A 20,222-nucleotide genomic window follows, 5' to 3' on the forward strand; every position below is an offset into this window, starting at 1 on the left:
AAAAACTCCCATCTTTGCTCTTGTCAAGCATAGCAATACCATGATGCAGCCACCGCCATGCTTGAAAATTAGGAGACTTACTCAGGGATGTGTTGTGTTTTGGATTTGCCCCAAACATAAGGCTTTGCATTTAGGTCAAAAAGTGTATTATTTTGCCATGTTTTTTGTTGTTGTTGCAGTATTACTTTAGTGCCTTGTTGCATACAGGATGCATGTTTTGGAATATTTTTACTCTGTATATTTGTATTCTTCTTTTCACTCTGTCATTTGGGTCATTATTGTGGAGTCACCACAATGTTGATCGATTCTCAGTTTTCTCCCATCACAGCCATTGAACTCTGTAGCTATTTTGAAATCACCAATGGTTATGACATCCCAGAGCAGTTTCCTTCCTGTCCTGCAGCTCAGTTCAGAAGGACTACTGTATATTTTATGTGTCTAGGTGGTTTAATACATCCACAGCATAATTATTAACTTGACCATGCTTAAAGAGATATTTAATGTCTGATTTGTTATTGTTACCCATCTACCAATCACTGCCCTTCTTTATGAGGCTTTCGAAAAGCTCACGTCTTTGTAGTTGAATCTGTGCTTGAAATTCAGTACTTGACTGAGGGACCTTACAGATGTTGTATGGGCATTCAAAAATCATGTAAACCCAAATTATTTCACATGGAGTCCATGTAATTTATTATGTGATTTGTTAAGCCAACTTTTACCCCTGAACTAATTTATGCTTGCCTAAACAAAGAGGGTGAATATTTATAAACCACTATATTTAGAATTTTCTTTTCACTTCGACATTGAGTATTTTGTTTAGATCAATTACAAAAGAAATCACAATGAAATCTATCTCAATCCCACTTTGTAATGCAACAAAATGTGAACAATTCTGAATTAAATAAAATTGAGAAGTTGTCTCCTTTTCGCTAATACACAGCTGACACTTTCTCTTAATTTCTTTCTTTCCTTGAATTGAGTTTTAAGGAATGTTTTTTTTACTCAAACCACCCGCAGGCCTGATTGGACCACCTCACGGGCTGTATATTTGACACCCCTGTTCTAGACTCAGGTAACTATCCGCAGAGTATATTTGATGTTGTGCTGTTGTTGGGCTCTGCAAAAGAAGTCATTCAAAGCGTTGTAACCTTTATTTGCCTGGTTTCATTTGTTTTGACATTGTTTAGTTTTAATTGTTTCTGTTTCTTTGAGGATAGGTTTTAGTCAGTCTAAATGCAGACATTTTGACAGTATTGTTTTATGTACCAAACTACAATGCATTAGTTCAAAATACATACCTGCATGCCCCATCCCCACCAATAGATTTATACCCAGCTGCCTGCATTTGATAGTAAATGTATCACCCAGGCCCTCCCTCACACGAATGTACCTTTGAAGAAACCTGGAAACCGTTTATCATGTTCCCTCATTGCAAAGTCTCGGAGATGGAACCCTACCTCAGTTTAGACCATCCATGGCCTGTTTTTCCATTGCATGAGTTTGCTTAACAGTTGCCTTTTACTCATGAAAATAACTCTACGGCACACACAATGTGACCAATTAGATCAGATCTTTTGCCAATAATTTGGCAAAAGATCAGAATTGGGCTGCCTATGTAAACATAGCCAGAGCACCTAAAGTAAGATTGGGGTCAGTTCAGATTGTGCTGGTGGTCAAAGCGGAACTACTGTAGAGCGCAAACATTGTTTACATTTAATTGATTCAATTAATCCAAACATACATCATTCCCAAAGCACATTAATGTAGTTTAATCTTGTCCTGGGAATTTCTGAGAGACAGTTTAAATTGCTTAGAGCCAGTAGGTTTATAAGTTATCAGAATACAGCCTGTCAAAGGGTGTTATCCTGCATCAACGGGTGTTGCAAGCCATGCAGCAATCAATAACACAGCTGTGGCACTGGATCAGACACTTCATTTGATTCCAAAGTGTGCTTCCAGAGTTAAGCCTTGCCAAAGGCAGACCATTTTCTATCAATCGTAACCTAAGAGCCTGGGTGATGTTGTGTCAAAACCACAGGAAGCAAACCTATTACTCAAAGACAAGACAGGATACATCTAAAATGCCACCACTGTATTTTCTACACAGACCAGTTCCATGATTATTCATATATTTTGAATATTGAACACTTTTCAACTTGGCTTTAACATACTGTAGAGAACACAATATATGAAAATATATTTAATGAACATTGAAGTACATTTTCTACCAGCAATAATAGCATGAGACAATAAAAAAAGAAAACAAGGGAAATCACTGTTTCATGAGGCAGGTAAGAGCGTGCCACACTGCTGCAGTTCAGAATCTGTACTGGTTCACCACAGTATGAACTCTTCAACTCTTGCAGAATTGTAACCAAATTTAAAACTCCAAAATAAATGCTGCAATGATAAATTAGCTATGATGGTATTTTACAATGCATTTTATCATATACAGTAATGTGGAAATTGATTCAAAAGTGTGATAAAAAAAAAAAAAAAAAGTAGTACAGCATTCCACCAAATGTTGCCAAGTGATGTATCTGCATCCATCCATCCATCCATCCATCCTCCGCCACATTTGAAAATGTGTCTGTCTAGATTCTCTCCACTTGGGCCTCAAGCTCCTTATCAGTGTTCAGTACAACAGTATGAGTATGTCTATCATTTCTTTTGGAAGAATCCCATAATAGAAGCCTGCTTAGTTGATTTATTACAGGCTGCAGCAGCTTTCTTACTTTTCTCCTCCTCTTTCTTGCCAGTTGATGGTTTTGGTGGGGTTGGATTCTTCGGAGTTGGTTTACTGACCTTAAAGTCGTCCTCAGTCTCAGAGTAGGATTCACTCTCATAGGCTTTCTCGGTCACTGGGAGGTAGACAATATTTAAATGATTTTCAGATCAGACATCAAGTCAGCCTATAAGATATTTTATTTTGCATATAAAGAATGATTTAGTAACTTTGGGGAATATAAATAACCTCCATGTTTATGTCAGAGGAGTTAGGCCTAGGCAAAATGTTTACACGTAAAAGTTGAATAGAAACAAAACTCCCAACATAACTCAATAATTTACCAATGCATCCTTCGTCATCCACAAACGTGCGAGATTTCAAGACACGTCTCCTCTTCCTTCGCTTACAATCTGAAAGCTGCTGCATGGATTGATAGGTAGACAATCACAAATTGGTGATTAAAACCAAATTAAACATGCTAATTATATATCCTGCAACGTCAACAATTTAGTACCCAAATAAAGTAGGAGTAAAAATGTGAACGCTTACATCTGAACGTGAAACAGCAACTGGTTCTTTCTTTACTTGAATCTCAGGACTTGGTGATGGGTCCCTCTGTTCTTGTAACTGTGGAGGAGAATCTGGAATAACTGTAACATAGAACAGTTGTTTTCAATCATGAAACAGTTGAATAATGAAGTCCAGTATGAATGTTTAGGGCAGCCTGAGCAATATGCATACCCTCTCTTTACAGCTCATATTACCGTCATCATCACTACTGTCTGGCTGGGGTTTCTTTATCCTCCGTCTCTTCTTCTTCTTCTGACTCGCATTCTTCTCCTCTTCACCATCAGAATGTTCAAGACGCTTGGTCTTACTACTGAGATGAAAATATCCTGTTAAAGCATACTCTGGAAATGCCATTCAAAACGTCAATGTTCACCACGAAGACAAAAAGGGTTTTGTTTTGAGATACTATACAACTTTAGTGTCCAAAAAATACTTCCTCTTATAATCACTTCAGTACCCATGTTACTTTTGTTATGACAAAAGTTGTATATTTATAAAAAGGACTCCTACCAGGTTTAATAGTACACACCTTCTAATATATTTCTCAACCACTGCATCCTTTGCAGGAGTCTCTGCTTTAGGGGGTGGGCTTGAGGGCTTCTCATCCACTGAGGAGGATGTCTGGGCTATTTCTACCTCTTCCTTGATGGATTTGTCAGGTTTTTCTGTGGTGGATATACAGGATTTATCTTACAGATTTAAAAGGACAATAGTAGTATTTACATGTGAAACTATAGAAAGAGATGTATGATATGGGATTGTTGAAATACTTACTGGCTGCTTGTTTCCCAAAGAAGTTACTCATAGGAGTTGTCTTGGCAGCTGGTTTAGTTTTGGAGGTCTCAACCTACAATATCAAACAAATGTGACATCGCAAGTTAACATTACGGGTTGCAATTTTGAGCACTGGATCAAAATGAACACCACATGCCATTTGCAGTGTACACACTAAGAGAAACACAAACACATACCACAGGTGCAACCTCTTTCTGCTCCAATTTAATCTCTTTGCTTGAATCTTGATTCTTGGAGACATTCTTGTTTGCAAACATTCCCATAATGCCTTTCGGCTGCTTGGAGGTGGGTTTAGAGGCCAGATTAGAAAGGTTTGCTTTGGATTGCTCCCTCTCTGGTGGTGGGGCCGGTGTCGTCTCACAGGCCTGCTGCACCTCTGCCAAGGATATAGGCACTGCATCGGCACAACGAATTGCACTGTACCTGCAAATAGATTTTATGTTCTGATAAATAGCCTAGGTCACTAAACCTTTGAATATTTCACGCAAAATAGCTTAAAGTAAAGATAGATGTACCTGCTGCAGTTTCTTAGATTCTCTTTCACAGCATCATAATCAGCACTGTACAGAGGACCACTGTCTTTCAGTACAGCCTTCTGAACACTGTACACGTGTACACTGACCGTCAGGCTCATCTTCGCCTTCACATCTACAAAAGACGACCGATGATGTTTTGGTGACACATTCAGAACACTTCATATTCATCTTGATGAGAAGGCAACACCACAACAAATGAAGTCAGGAAATGAGGCAGATAAACAGAACTTACTAGGGATGTGAATCTTTCCTTTCAAGCGCAATTCGATACACATCTAGATATGCCTTCAGAAATTATTCCTACGTTGACTTATTCCACATTTTGTTGTGTTACAGCCTGAATTCAAAATGGATTAAATATATTTTTTCCTCACCCATCTACACACACTACCCCATAATGACAAAGTGAAAACGTTTGTAGAAGTTTTTGCAAATGTATTAAACGCAGAAATCAAATTTACATAAGTACTCACACCCCTGAGTTGAGACTGTAGAAGCACCTCCTCTGGGTAAGTCACTCAGAAACATTCACTGTCTTCTTGGTAAGCAACTCTAGTGTAGATTTGGCCATGTGTTTTAGGTTATTGTCCTGCTGAAAGGTGAATTCATCTCCCAGTGTCTGGTGGAAAGCAGACAACCAGGTTTTCCCCTAGGATTTTCCCTGTGCTTAGCTCCATTAAGTTTTATCCTGGAAAAACTCCCCAGTCCTTAATGATTACAAGCATACCCATAACACGATGCAGCCACCACTATGCTTGAAAATATGGAATGGTACTGTGTAAAGTGTTATTTGCCCCAAACATAACACTTTGTATTCAGGAAAATAAAAGTGCATTGCTTTGCCACATTCTTTGCCACATCACTTTTTTTTATTCTGTACAGGCTTCCTTATTTTCACTCTGTCAATTAGGTTAGTATTGTGGAGTAACTACAATATTGTTGATCCATTCTCAGTTCTCCTAGCACAGCCATTACACTCTGTTTTAATCACAGTGAAATTCCCAAGCTTTTCCTTCCTCTCCGGCCACCGAGTTTGGTAGGACGCCTGTATCTTTGCAGTGACTGGGTGTATTGATACGCCATCCAAAGTGTAATTAATAACTTCACCATGCTCAAAGAGATATTCAATGTCTGCTTTTTTACTTCTACCCATCTACCAATAGGTGCCCTTCTTTGTGAGGCATTGAACAACCTCCCTGGTCTTTGTGGTTGGATCTGTGTTTGAAATTCACTGCTCGACTGAGGGACCTAATTGTATGTGTGGGGTACAGAGATGAGGTAGTCATTCATTGTTCAATAATAATAATATTGCACAAAGAGTGAGTCCATGCAACGAATTAAGCAAATTTTTACTCCTGCTATAACAAAAGGGGTTAAAATTACAAAAAACATAATTGCACTTTGACACTATGGGTTATTGTGTGTAGAACTGTGACCCCCCCCCAAAAAACTCACAATTTAATACATTTTAAATGTCAGGCTGTAACACAAAATGTGGAAAAAGTCAAATGGGTGTGAATACTTTCTGAAGGCACTGATACGATACAGGAATGATCATTTTAGTTTGAAAACGATCTGGTTTCATTTAGCTTTTTGTCCCCCCACTGATTAACTTGTAATTTTACAAAAATGGTTTGAGCTAGTAATATGTCAATATTTATGTTTATATTGGCTTTGTCATAGCACATCATTAATGCATTTAATCACCATTTTATTTCAGCTTGTTCTCTTTGAAAAAACGTTAAGTCAATTCACAATGATATTGGGCTGGATGCTGATATGCGAAACCTGCTGAATGATCAGAGAAATGATAGTCAAAGCTTTTCTTTTAGGCTATTTACAGAAGAAAAAAAGTGCTGGATGCTTTGCTAGCAATAGACAAGAAATCCACAGGGGCCGACCAATTGGATCCCGGTCTGCTTAAGTGTGCAGGGCCCATCATTAAATGGCTTAATAATCCACATTTAACATTGTTATCTGCACATAACATTTACATTTAAATATGGAAATCAGACCGTGCTGCCACTCCATAAGGGTGGGGATAGTAGTGATCTTAATAAATATCGGCCCATTTCAAGGCTTCCTTGTCTGGCTAAGATTCTTGAATCCTTAGTCAATGTACAACTTCGCTCTTTTTTATGTAAATCAAATCAGGGTTTAGGCCTGGGCAAAAGCTTTTGATACTGTTGATCATGCCATTTTATTGAACAAGTTGTCCTCAATAGGCATGAGCTCAGACACCTGTTCATGGTTTAATGATTATCTAAGTGACAGAACTCAGGCCATCATGATTGATGGGGTTAAGTCTGAATATCTTCATGTACATAAAGGTGTACCACAGGGGTTGATTTTGGGACCGTTATTCTCCTCACTATTTATATAAACACCATTGGTCAAGCTGCACTTAATCTATAGTACATGACAAAGCGAAAACAAGTTGTTTGAAATTTTGGAACATTTATTACATAATTGTTTTTTAAATACCTTATTTTTGTAAGTATTCAGACCCTTTGCTAAGAGACTCGAAATTGAGCTCAGGTGCATCCTGTTTCCATTGATCATCCTTGAGAGGTTTCTACAACTTGGGGTCCACCTGTGGTAAATTCAATTGATTGGACATGATTTGAAAAAGGCACACACCTGTCTATATAAAAAGGACCCACAGTTGACAGTGCATGTCAGAGCAAAAACCAAGCAATGAGGTCGAAGGAATTGTCCTTAAAGCTCAGAGACAGATCTGGGGAAGGATACCAAAACATTTCTGCAGCATTGAAGCTCCCCAAGAACACAGTGGCCTCCATCATTCTTAAATGGAACAAGTTTGGAACCTCCAAGACTCTTCCTAGAGCTGGCCGCCCCCGGCTAAACTGAGCAATCGGGGGAGAAGGTCCTTGGTCAGGGAGGTGACCAAGAACCCGATGGTCACTAACAGAGCTCCAGAGTTTCTCTGTGGAGATGGGAGAACCTTCCAGAAGGACAACCATCTCTGCAGCACCCCACCAATCAGGCCTTTTTGGTAGAGTGGCCAGACGGAAGCCACTCCTCAGTAAAAGGTACATGACAGCCTGCTTGGAGTTTGCCAAAAGGCACCTAAAAGGACTCTCAGACCATGAGAAACAAGATTCTCTGGTCTGAGGAAACCAAGCTTGAACTCTTTGGCCTGAATGCCAAGTGTCAGATCTGGAGGAAACCTGGCACCATCCCTACGGTGAAGCATGGTGGTGGTAGCATCATGCTGTGGGGATGTTTTTCAGCAGCAGGGACTGGGAGACTAGTCAGGAACGAGGGAAAGATGAACAGAGCAAAGTACAAAGAGATCCTTGATGAAAACCTGCTCCAGAGCCCTCAGGAGCTTAGACTGAGGCAAAGGTTCACCTTCCAACAGGACAACGACCCTAAGCACACAGGACAAGTCTCTGAATGTCCTTGAGAGGACAGAGCTTGAGAGGATCTGCCAAGCTTGTAGCGTCATACCCAAGAAGATTCGAGGCTGTAATCGCTGCCAAAGGTGTTTCAACAAAGTACTGAGTAAAGGGTCTGAATACTTACGTAAATGTGATATTTCAGTGTCATTTATTAAAAATAACAAACATTTATTTTGCTTTGTCATTATGGGGTATTGTATGTAGATTGATGAGGAAAAACATTTAATCCATTTTAGAATAAGGCTGTAACGTAACAAAATGTGGAAAAAGTCAAGGGGTCTGAATACTTTCCGAATGCACTGTATATGCTGATGATACTACTATGTATGCCATTGCCCCAACGGTTGATCTGGCTGTGTCAAAACTAGTCAGATTTTATAGCCATGCAGGAATTCCTTGCCGATGTAAAACTTGTGCTTAATACGGGAAAAACGAAATACATGTTTTTAAACTCTCGTAAGAATGTTTCAGATGAACTACATGTTCACTCACTAGATGGAAACCATGTGTTTGTATTTGATACCATTCCACCTATTCAGCTCCAGCCATTACCACGACCCCATCCTCCCCAATTAAGGTGCCATCAACCTCCTTTGATTTGGAATGATATGGATTTGACCTTAAAAATATATATATAAGAAGCCAAGATTCAAAAAGTTGGCTTTTTCTACCTAAACAGATCATGCCTCTCTAAGTAGTAGGAAGCAGATTATTCAGTCAATCTTATTTATCTGTTCTTGATTATGGGGATATTATTTATCAAAGTGCAGCTGCTACTACTCTTAAACCTTTGGATGCCCTTTTTTTTTTTATACTCACCACTGCTTCCTGTATCAAACGGTTGGCTGGACTTTGCTAAAGACCCGTAGATCTCTACATTACTCCCTTTTTGTTTACAAGGCCCTACTTCACAAACCTCCGTCTTATCTAACTTTGCTGTTGAAGTTTGCTGTATCCGAGTTGCCTAACCCGTTCACATGATTGGTTACCTCGAGGTTCCTAGGGTCTCCACCGATTAGGTAAATCTGCTTTTAGTTTTAATGCACTGTATTGCTGGAACAAAATTCTAAATACATTTCATGTTGATGTTCTGGTGCCAATTTAAAGCATTGATTGGGGACTTATTTGGGGAGGAATGTAACAATTTTTCTGGTTGATTTGTGATGTTTTATTTGTGCTTTCCATTACTGTTTTTTTTGTGTGTGTGTGTGTGTGTGTGTGTGTGTGTGTGGTGTATACAGTGGGGGAAAAAAAGTATTTAGACAGCCACCAATTGTGCAAGTTCTCCCACTTAAAAAGATGAGGCCTGTAATTTTCATCATAGGTACACGTCAACTATGACAGACAAATTGAGAAAAAGAAATCCAGAAAATCACATTGTAGGATTTTTAATGAATTTATTTGCAAATTATGGGGGAAAATAAGTATTTGGTCACCTACAAACAAGCAAGATTTCTGGCTCTCACAGACCTGTAACTTCTTCTTTAAGAGGCTCCTCTGTCCTCCTCCAATGGCACCTGTTTGAACTTGTTATCAGAATAAAAGACACCTGTCCACAACCTCAAACAGTCACACTCCTAACTCCACTATGGCCAAGACCAAAGAGCTGTCAAAGGACACCAGAAACAAAATTGTAGACCTGCACCAGGCTGGGAAGACTGAATCTGCAATAGGTAAGCAGCTTGGTTTGAAGAAATCAACTGTGGGAGCAATTATTAGGAAATGGAAGACATACAAGACCACTGATAATCTCCCTCGATCTGGGGCTCCACGCAAGATCTCAACCCGTGGGGTCAAAATGATCACAAGAACGGTGAGCAAAAATCCCAGAACCACACGGGGGGGACCTAGTGAATGACCTGCAGAGAGCTGGGACCAAAGTAACAAAGCCTACCATCAGTAACACACTACGCCGCCAGGGACTCAAATCCTGCAGTGCCAGACGTGTCCCCCTGCTTAAGCCAGTACATGTCCAGGCCCGTCTGAAGTTTGCTAGAGTACATTTGGATGATCCAGAAGAGGATTGGGAGAATGTCATATGGTCAGATGAAACCAAAATATAACTTTTTGGTAAAAACTCAACTCGTTGTGTTCGGAGGACAAAGAATGCTGAGTTGCATCCAAAGAACACCATACCTACTGTGAAGCATGGGGGTGGAAACATCATGCTTTGGGGCTGTTTTTCTGCAAAGGGACCAGGACGACTGATCCGTGTAAAGGAAAGAATGAATGGGGCCATGTATCGTGAGATTTTGAGTGAAAACCTCCTTCCATCAGCAAGGGCATTGAAGATGAAACGTGGCTGGGTCTTTCAGCATGACAATGATCCCAAACACACCGCCCGGGCAACGAAGGAGTGGCTTCGTAAGAAGCATTTCAAGGTCCTGGAGTGGCCTAGCCAGTCTCCAGATCTCAACCCCATAGAAAATCTTTGGAGGAGTTGAAAGTCCGTGTTGCCCAGCGACAGCCCCAAAACATCACTGCTCTAGAGGAGATCTGCATGGAGGAATGGGCCAAAATACCAGCAACAGTGTGTGAAAACCTTGTGAAGACTTACAGAAAACGTTTGACCTGTGTCATTGCCAACAAAGGGTATATAACAAAGTATTGAGAAACTTTTGTTATTGACCAAATACTTATTTTCCACCATAATTTGCAAATAAATTCATTAAAAATCCTACAATGTGATTTTCTGGATTTTTTTTCTTCTCATTTTGTCTGTCATAGTTGACGTGTACCTATGATGAAAATTACAGGCCTCTCTCATCTTTTTAAGTGGGAGAACTTGCACAATTGGTGGCTGACTAAATACTTTTTTTCCCCCACTGTATATAATTTTTTGGGGGGTGTATAATGTGTATATTTATGTTGTATCATACAGGGCGCATTTGAAAAAGATACCTAGGACTCAATAGGTCTTCCCTGTTAAAATAAAAGGTTAAATACAAAAATTACAAAATTCTAATACAAAAATTACAAAATTCTAACACAGCTTTGGATTTCACCCAGTCCCAAAAGTTAATGTATTGATCATTTGGAACTTCACAAAGGAGAGCTGCTCTTCTCCCGTTCTGATCAGTGTGGCTCACAAAATGATTGCTGTCCTTGTTATGAAATGACAACTTTACCCTATTCATGTAAAAAATGACCAAATGCAATTGTAGATCAATGTTATACGCAGTTACATGCATAGAGGTTCGATAGGCTACTGAAGGAGAGGACGCATCAATTCAGTCACAACAGATTCGAGGTATTTTCAGAATAAGGCAGAAATTAAATAGGATTCATAGCGTTTGAATCAATTTTCTGACCAATGCATACTTCATTTGGATTTGGCTCCCGCAGACCGATTCACTCATATCTTAAACATTTGAAACGGGGATCGGTGCATATCGATGAATTGTTAGATCCCTACAACTTACCCTCCAGCTGATCCTCTCGCACTACTGACACCCTGTGACTCTGAAAAGAAAGCATTGAAAAGACCTAAGCTGTGTAAAACACAAACTAAAACAAAGCAAGAATCCTATGTCCAAATAGGCTTACAGCTGTATGTCATGTTCTGAAGGGGCATGGTGAGCAGTTGTGTGCATTGTACATGAAAATTGCCATTTTGGCTTGTTCTCTTACCATGGTGCCATTCTCGACAAACTTGCCAGACACAAGGTAGGTGGCATGGAGCGGAGCAGAGCTTTCTTTCCTCTTCTGATCCAAGTAATGGTAGAGCATTCTGAAACAGACATCATGATGGACCCATAGAATGTCATTTACAGGTGGTGGTTTAAACACAACAAAACGTTCAAAGGCAGGTAATGTGGGTGGTTCTGGATAACTTTACTCACTGTTTGGCTAGGTTGACATGGACCCCAAGTGTGAGACTCAGCCATTTGTAGGTCACCTGTTTGAACACACAAGACAACACAACAGTTTGTTGTCAACATAGATATGTGGGGTGCATTAAAGTTGGTTAACCCAGAACTAAAGTCTTGCGTAATTGGTCATATGTTTACGCAACTAATGTTGTTTGTCCACGAGAGATTTGGGATGCATAGCTACCTAACTAACGTAGATCACTAGGTATTTAACCCTTTTGACAACTTTTCAAGCTCTGGTGTATTCCTATCTTTTAGAATTGCAGCTCCAATCTTCCCAAATTCAACCGTAGTTAGCTAGTCTCCAAATGTGGGGCCTGGTGATGCAGTCTAAAAACACTGGGCGAGTGATGGCTAAATTCGTTAACGTTAGCTAGCTACTACTGTTAGTAGCCTGAGCAGTCACTGAGTCAGATAGCCAACTAGGTTAGCTAGCTTCTAGTATTGACCAAAGCAGCTAGCTAGTTGGATAGATCGAGATATATTAATTAACTAGATGACTTACGATTTTATTCTGGTCGTTGACAAATTCATCAATATTATCCAAGTAAAGGTCATCCATTGTTCAATTTATGTAGCTAACTAGTCGATAGCTCTTCTACCTCCGTTTCTGTTTCAGGCGGGAAGAGAAGACACTGACATCACTGACGGCGCTTTATTTACTTTTTTTCACGCGTTAGCCTGGGATATGTTCAAGAGCATCAAGCGTTCGGTGTCTGTTGTATAGCATTTGTACAGAATCACCATGACACACAAAGTTGATGAGATATCCCATATCACATTGGCCCGTTGAAAGATGGACCGTTTTATAAACTCATTTATTAACACATTGATACACAGCTGAATTACAAAAGTATTCCACAAGCCTGGGTGACAGCTTGATGAGAGAGCTTGGTAAATCTCTCTTCTTTGTCATCCTATACTGCCACCCAATGGAATGTAAGGTACTACACCATAAACTTTTACAAGATAACAAATCATAAGTGCCACATTTCTGAACACTTGCACACCAGGAAGCCACTCATTTCATTCCAGTGGTTAAACCCTGTTGAGCAGGAATGTTTCATCAATGACTGAGTGAACTAAACAAGAAAACTGCACTTACCTACAGTATAAAATGTACAATAACTTGTTTCAAATGCAATACAGATTAACATAATTTAGTTATAATTGTAAATCGCTCTGGATAAGAGCATCTGCTAAATGACAAAAATGTAAAATGTAAAAAGTTGGCAGAGTTGAAGGTGATCTCCCATGGGCAGATTCTGATGACCAAATTACGCAAGATTTTACTTCTGGATTAACATATATTAAATTGAAGGTAATTCCATCTCAATCCAAGTCATTGTAGCGATTTAATTAGAACATCTAAGAACATCTGGCGTAAACAATGAATTTATCTGCCTTTCCAATAGACCATTGATGACATGTTGATTATGTGAGTACAGGGTATTGTAAAACCACAGAGTCATTTTACCTCCAGGTGAGGGAAGTCCTCAGCATTGAGTGTCACGTTGCAGAGGCCATTCAATGAAAGCTCAAGTTCCCTCAGGGAGGGGAATTTACCAAAAGGCTCTGAAATATGTTTTTTGTTACATTTCTATTCTGTTCAAATTAAAAAGTTTGTCTAGGATGTTTACTAATAAAAACACATAATTATATGATAGGATACCTATGGTAAGAGAGTTGTCAGATGCGGTGACATAAGCAACATTTTCAAAATCCAGTTAATCTTCTGTCTTGACCTGCCGAAGAAAGAGAGAAAAACCTGAAACATGCAACATGAATGTAACTTTATGAAGCTACAGTACCAGTCAAAAGTTTGGACACACCTACTCATTCAAGGGTTTTTCTTTATTTTTACTATTTTCTAGAATAATACTGAAGATATCAAAACTATGAAATAACACATATGGAATCATGTAGTAACCAAAAAAGTGTTAAACAAATCAAAATATATATTTTAGATTTTAGATTCTTCAAATAGCCACCCTTTGCCTTTACGACAACTTTAAACACTCTTGGCATTCTCTCAACCGGCTTCACCTGGAATGTTTTTCCAACAGTCTTGAAGGAGTTCCCACATATGCTGAGCACTTGTTGGCTGCTTTTCCTTCACTCTGCAGTCCGACTCATCCCAAACCAACTCAATTGTGTTGAGGTCGGGGGATTGTTGTCACGATCGTCGGTAAGAGATGAGGACCAAGGCGCAGCATTGCAGACGAACATACTCTTTATTAGTGATAAACGACAAAACAACAAAAACGATAACGTGACAGTCAACGGTCTAACACAAACCAACTAGAACAAGATCCCACCACTAATGTGGGAAAACAGCCTCTATAAGTATGGCTCCCAATCAGAGACAACCAGCCACAGCTGACACTCGTTGCCTCTGATTGGGAACCACTCTGGCAAACACAGAAATACAATACCTAGAACCCCGACATAGAAACACAACACATAGATCTACACACCCTGGCTCAACATAACAGTGTCCCCAGAGCCAGGGCGTGACAGTACCCCCCCCTAAAGGCGCGGACTCCGACCGCGCCAACTAAATTCCACAGGGGAGGGACCGGGTGGGCACCTGATCCGGACCTGATCCCCCCTCCCTCTCCAACCCCCCAAAGTACCCCTGGTCCGGTCTGGCCCCGCTGGCCGGAGCTGGACTGCACACTGGTGGAGCGGATTGCTCTAGCTCCGGCGTAAAGCATCTGACCGGTGCTGAACCAGGCACCAGTGGAACAGGCACGGGCCGTGCCGGACTGACGACGCACACCACTGGCTTGATGTGGGGAACAGGCACGGGCCGTGCTGGACTGACGACGCACACCACTGGCTTGGTGTGGGGAGCAGGAGCGGGCCGGACCGGGCTGACGATGCGCACCCCTGGCTTGGTGCGTGGAGCAGGAACGGACCGGACCGGGCTGACGATGCGCACCCCTGGCTTAGTGCGTGGAGCAGCAACGGGCCGGACCGGGCTGACGATACGCACCCCTGGCTTAGTGCGTGGAGCAGGAACGGACCGGACCGGGCTGACGATGCGCACCCCTGGTTTGGTGCGTGGAGCAGGAACGGGCTGGACCGGGCTGACGACTCGCACCCCTGGCTTGGTGCGAGTGGCAGGAACAGGCAGGACCGGGCTGGCGACGCGCACCATAGGCTTGGTGCGGGGAGCAGGAACAGGCCGGGCTGGGCTGGCGACGCGCACCGTAGGCCTGGTGCGGGGAGCAGGAACAGGCCGGGCTGGGCTGGCGACGCGCACCGTAGGCTTGGTGCGAGGGGCAGGAACAGACCGGACCGTACTGGGGACAAACACCACTGGCCCTACACCGGGATCTGGAACGGGCCGGACCGGACTGGTAACACACCCCAGTACCTCTCGCCGTGCCTCTACACCTTCCTTCCCTTCTTTGACCAGTGGCCCCCGTAACCTGGCGGCCTCCTCTGCCAACCCGCTGGACCGCTCTATCGCGGCCTCCTGCTGCCCCGACGTCCACGTCGTGAGCCCCCCCTAAAAAATGTCTGGGGGTCTCTCTTCCCCGTGGGCCAGGCCTCTATAGTTCTCGCCCAACTCTCGCTCTTCTGCTTCCAACTCCAGCCATTCTGCTCCTCATTTGGCTTGACCCAGTCGAGACTCTTCCTCCACTGTTCCCAAGTCCACCCTCTCTGCTCTTCATTAGGCTTGACCCATTCGAGGTTGCCACGGAGATCTGCTAGCGACTCCCCTGGCGATGGCTCCTGGACACGCTGCTTGGTCCAGTTTTGGTGGGATCTTCTGTCACGATCGTCGGTAAGAGATGAGGACCAAGGCGCAGCGTTGCAGACGAACATACTCTTTATTAGTGATAAACGATAAAACAACAAAAACGATAACGTGACAGTCAACGGTCTAACACAAACCAACTAGAACAAGATCCCACCACTAATGTGGGAAAACAGCCTCTATAAGTATGGCTCCCAATCAGAGACAACCAGCCACAGCTGACACTCGTTGCCTCTGATTGGGAACCACTCTGGCAAACACAGAAATACAATACCTAGAACCCCGACATAGAAATACAACACATAGATCTACACACCCTGGCTCAACATAACAGTGTCCCCAGAGCCAGGGCGTGACAATTGTGGAGGCCAGGTCATCTGATGCAGCACTCCATCACTCTCCTTATTGGTAAAATAGCCCTTACACAGCCTGGAGGTGTGTTGGGTCATTGTCCTGTTGAAAAACAAATGATAGTCCCACTAAGCCCAAACCAGATGGGATGGCGTATCGCTGTAGAATGTTGTGGTAGCCATGCTGGTTAAGTGTGCCTTGAATTCTAAATAAATCACAGACAGTGTCACCAGCAAAGCACCCCCACACCATAGCACCTCCTCCTCCATGCTTTACGGTGGGAAATACACATGGGGAGATCATCCTTTCACCCACACCACGTCTCACAAAGACACAGCGGTTGGAACCAAAAATCTAAAATTTGGACTCCAGACCAAAGGACACATTTCCACCGGTCTGATGTCCATTGCTCGTGTTTCTTGGCCCAAGCAGGTCTCTTCTTCTTATTGGTGTCCTTTAGTAGTGGTTTCTTTGTAGCAATTTGACTATGAAGGCCTGATTTACACAGTCCCCTCTGAACAGTTGATGTTGAGATGTGTCTGTTACTTGAACTCTGTGAAGCATTTATTTGGGCTGCTATTTCTGAGGCTGGTAACTCTAATGAACTTATCCTCTGCAGCAGAGGTAACTCTGGGTCTTCCATTCCTGTGGCGGTCCTCATGAGAGCCAGTTTCATCATAGCATTTGATGGTTTTTGCGACTGCACTTGAAGAAACAAAGCTCTTGAAATTTTCCGTACTGACTAACCGTCATGTCTTAAAGTAATGATGGACTGTTGTTTCTCTTTGCTTATTTGAGCTGTTCTTGCCATAATACGGACTTGGTCTTTTACCAAATAGGGCTATCTTCTGTATACCCCCCTACCTTGTCACAACACAACTGATTGGCTCAAACTCATTAAGAAGGACATAAATTCGACAAATTAACTTTTAAGAAGGCACACCTGTAAGGGTTGAGGTGAGGTGTGACCCAGGTGCGGTGCAGGATATACAGTAGGCAGTAGGCAGAGATGGTGAAACAAGGATCTTTACTGGTGGTCCGAAGCCAAAATACAAAATAACGGACTTTACACGACAAAAGAAAGGCGGAGCAAATAAGTTTCCAAAAACCGGCTGACAGCCAAAATACGAAATACTACCTAAGACTGAAACAAATAACGAAACAGGGAGAACACTTCTCAAGTACCTGTACATAGATCTCCGATCAGAAACTGAGTAGTACTGCTGGACATAGAGAAACTAGCAGAGAAAACTGAGCAAGGGAACACAGGGAAGTGAGGGCATAAATACACAGGTGAACCGATAGACACAGGTGACACCAATAGGATGATGATTAGTCCCGACTGTGAGTGAGGAGGTGACGGAATGTTGTTATCAGCCCTGGGTCCAGAATGTCCCTCCTGGGCACCCAGGACCGCTCCTCTGGCCCATAACCCTTCCAGTCCACCAGAAATTGGAGACCCCTCCCCACCGGCCGGCAGTCCAGGATCCGGTCCACAGTAAAAGGGGCGGCAGGTAGCTTAGTGGGTAAGAGCGTTGTGCCAGTAACCGAAAGGTCGCTGGTTCTAATCCCCGAGCCAACTAGGTGAAAAATCTGTCGATGTGCCCTTAAGCAAGGCACTTAACCCTAATTGCTCCTGTAAATCGCTCTGGATAAGAGCGTCTGCTAAATGACTAAAATGTAAAAAAAATGTAAATGTAAAAGCCGGCTGCCCTCCGACGAGGCGCAGTGGGGGAACAGGACGACGAGGGGGACCCAGGGGACAGGTGGCGACGGGCTTGAGGAGGGACACATGGAATGTGGGATGCACCCGCATGGTGGGGGGAAGTTGCAGCCGGTAGGCCACTGGGTTGACTCGCCGGACCACTCTAAATGGCCCGACGAACCGGGGGTACAGCTTCCTGGACTCCACGCGGAGAGGAAGTCTGGTGTGGAGAGCCACACCCACTGTCCTGGTCGAGAGATCGTGGCCGGGCAACGCCTGCGGTGGGCCTGATGTTGAGACCTGACTGAGGCCCGCCCACGCCAGTCGCTGACTCCACGTAGCTGGGTTGCTGGAGGCGTAGCACCTCAGCACCCCCTCCAGATCCTGGTTGACGCGCTCCGTCTGACCGTTCGACTGGGGATGGAAGCCAGAAGACAAGCTGACGGAGGCGCCGAGAACCTGGAGGCGCCTCCAGAACCTGGATCCGACACCATATCTTGGGGAAGGCCATAGACCAAGAAAACGTGCTGCACCACCAACTTAGCCGTCTCCCGGGCCGACGGGAGTTTGGGAAGGGGAATGAAGTGGGCAGCCTTCGAGGACTGGTCCACAATGACCAGGATGACTGTGTATCCATCAGAAGGGGGTAGGGCGGAAATGAAATCCAGTGAGATGTGGGACCAGGGGCGCTTGGGGATAGGCAGGGGTCGGAGCAGCCCTGCCGCGGGCTGACATGAGCTCTTTGTGCCGCGCGCACACCAGGAAAGCAGCCATGAAGGCGCGCGTATCCCCCTCAGCAGATGGCCACCAGAACCTCCTATGCAGGAACTCCAATGTCCTGGCGCCCCCAGCCTTGGGTACGTACATCCTCCCGGCCTCTTGCCCCGACACCCCCCGAGAGGTGTCGAACACCTTACGTAGCTCCTGGGTGAATTGGTAGGAGTCGGAGCATGCCGGAGTTTGGCTCTCCCACTCCGCGGTAGCCCAGGAAAGGGCCCTGCTCCGTCGGGAAGCAAGGGAAGACAGGGAAGTGAGGGCATAAATACACAGGTGAACCGATAGACACAGGTGACACCAATAGGATGATGATTAGTCCCAACTGTGAGTGAGGAGGTGCCTAAGGTTGTCGGAGGATGACACCTAGTGGGTTGCTCCGGAACTGCGACCCCCTCCTGTAACACACACCTGTTAATTGAAATACATTCCAGGTGACTACCTCATGAAGCTGGTTGAGAGAATGCCAAGCGTGTGCAAAGCTGTCATCAAGGCAAAGGGTGGCTATTTGAAGAATCTCAAATATAAAAAATATTTTGATTTGTTTAACACTTTTTTGGTTATTACATGATTCCATATGTGTTATTTCATAGTTCTGATGTCTTCACTATTATTCTAAAATGTAAAAAATAGTAAAAATACAAAGAAACCCTTGAATGAGTAGGTGTGTCCAAACTTTTGACTGGTAATGTATGTGTCTACCTATAAACTTCTCCCATTGGAATGCATAGTCTGTTTGAATTCATCCTTTCTTCGACAGGTCAAAATAGTATATTTTACTGGATTTTGAGAATATTGCTTATTTCACCACATCTGACAACTGTCTTACCAAAGGTATCATATCATATAATTATGTGTTTTTATCATTAAATTCATCTCTCAAAGAGCTAATCTTAACAAGTTCAATCTCTGCTCACTGATGTCAACAGAGCACAGATCAAAGGGCTTGTCCACACAATGCAATGACAACTACAAGGCAAAACTCAAATTAGTTTTTTCATGAATTATTTCTAATGAGATGAAATATATTATTTAATAGATACATTGTTCATTGTTTACTTTATCATCAACTCCTTGGCATGGGTTCAGGGGTTTCTCTCAAATGACATTGTAAACCAAATGTATTCTTTGCATCCATTGTATAGCCAGGAATATCTGATGTCCCAGACTCTCCAACCAATGTGCAATTAGACACAATTGATTTTTAGGCAAAACTGTGTCCCTCTGTTTGCACATTCTTGTATTGATGTTCCACCTCAAGAAAACAATAATGTAGAATTAATTTATACCAGACAGTCTTGGGTAGATCAAATGCCATCCAATAGGCCTATCAGTGAACTGATCACAAGACTACAGTGAACAGGGAATAATATTGTTGGCAGAGAGTGGTGAATTCATACCTTATTTCCGTTGATGAAAGAATGAACGGATGGGAAAACAATTGGCGGGGTAAATGTCTACTCAACATGTAATTCGTAGTCAGTATCCGGCTGCAGCGATCATGTCTTCTGTTACATCCACAGCAAGTAGGCTACCTATGTTTGTTGGGCGCTATACTGGTTAAATATTTACACAACTTACTGTCCGATTTTACTTTCTCTCCCATAACTGTAACCAGCCAGATATCAAAAAATTAAATACCCTTTTCACGATGTGCGAACTTGTATGTGTCCTTGCAACACGAAAACATTTGCGAT

The 20,222-nt window shown here is 42.9% G+C and overlaps 1 protein-coding gene across 7 annotated transcripts; it reads right to left on the reverse strand.

The window, feature by feature from the left end:
• Positions 1 to 2,187: 2,187 nt before the first annotated feature.
• Positions 2,188 to 20,208, reverse strand: LOC121579531 (DNA polymerase delta subunit 3-like). 7 transcript variants are annotated; one of them, XM_041894199.2, is made up of 12 exons: positions 19,926 to 20,208; positions 11,897 to 11,952; positions 11,685 to 11,784; positions 11,477 to 11,540; positions 4,609 to 4,741; positions 4,270 to 4,516; positions 4,073 to 4,145; positions 3,828 to 3,963; positions 3,493 to 3,608; positions 3,278 to 3,378; positions 3,070 to 3,148; positions 2,188 to 2,861 (listed from the first exon to the last, which is right to left on the reverse strand). In XM_041894199.2, exons 3-12 carry the CDS (start codon positions 11,781 to 11,783, stop codon positions 2,662 to 2,664), a joined length of 1,248 nt encoding a protein of 415 aa, XP_041750133.1. In that variant the 5' UTR covers position 11,784; positions 11,897 to 11,952; positions 19,926 to 20,208; the 3' UTR covers positions 2,188 to 2,661. The 7 variants fall into 7 exon arrangements, with proteins under 7 accessions (XP_041750133.1, XP_041750130.1, XP_041750134.1 ...); XM_041894196.2 differs by lacking the exon at positions 19,926 to 20,208 and adding an exon at positions 12,432 to 12,731 and having other exon boundaries at positions 3,070 to 3,145; XM_041894200.2 differs by lacking the exon at positions 19,926 to 20,208 and adding an exon at positions 12,432 to 12,727 and having other exon boundaries at positions 3,070 to 3,145; positions 11,477 to 11,516.
• Between the last annotated feature and the right edge of the window lie 14 nt (positions 20,209 to 20,222).

Source organism: Coregonus clupeaformis, chromosome 13, assembly GCF_020615455.1.
Source record: "Coregonus clupeaformis isolate EN_2021a chromosome 13, ASM2061545v1, whole genome shotgun sequence".
In the NCBI taxonomy this organism is placed as follows: Eukaryota; Metazoa; Chordata; class Actinopteri; order Salmoniformes; family Salmonidae; genus Coregonus; species Coregonus clupeaformis.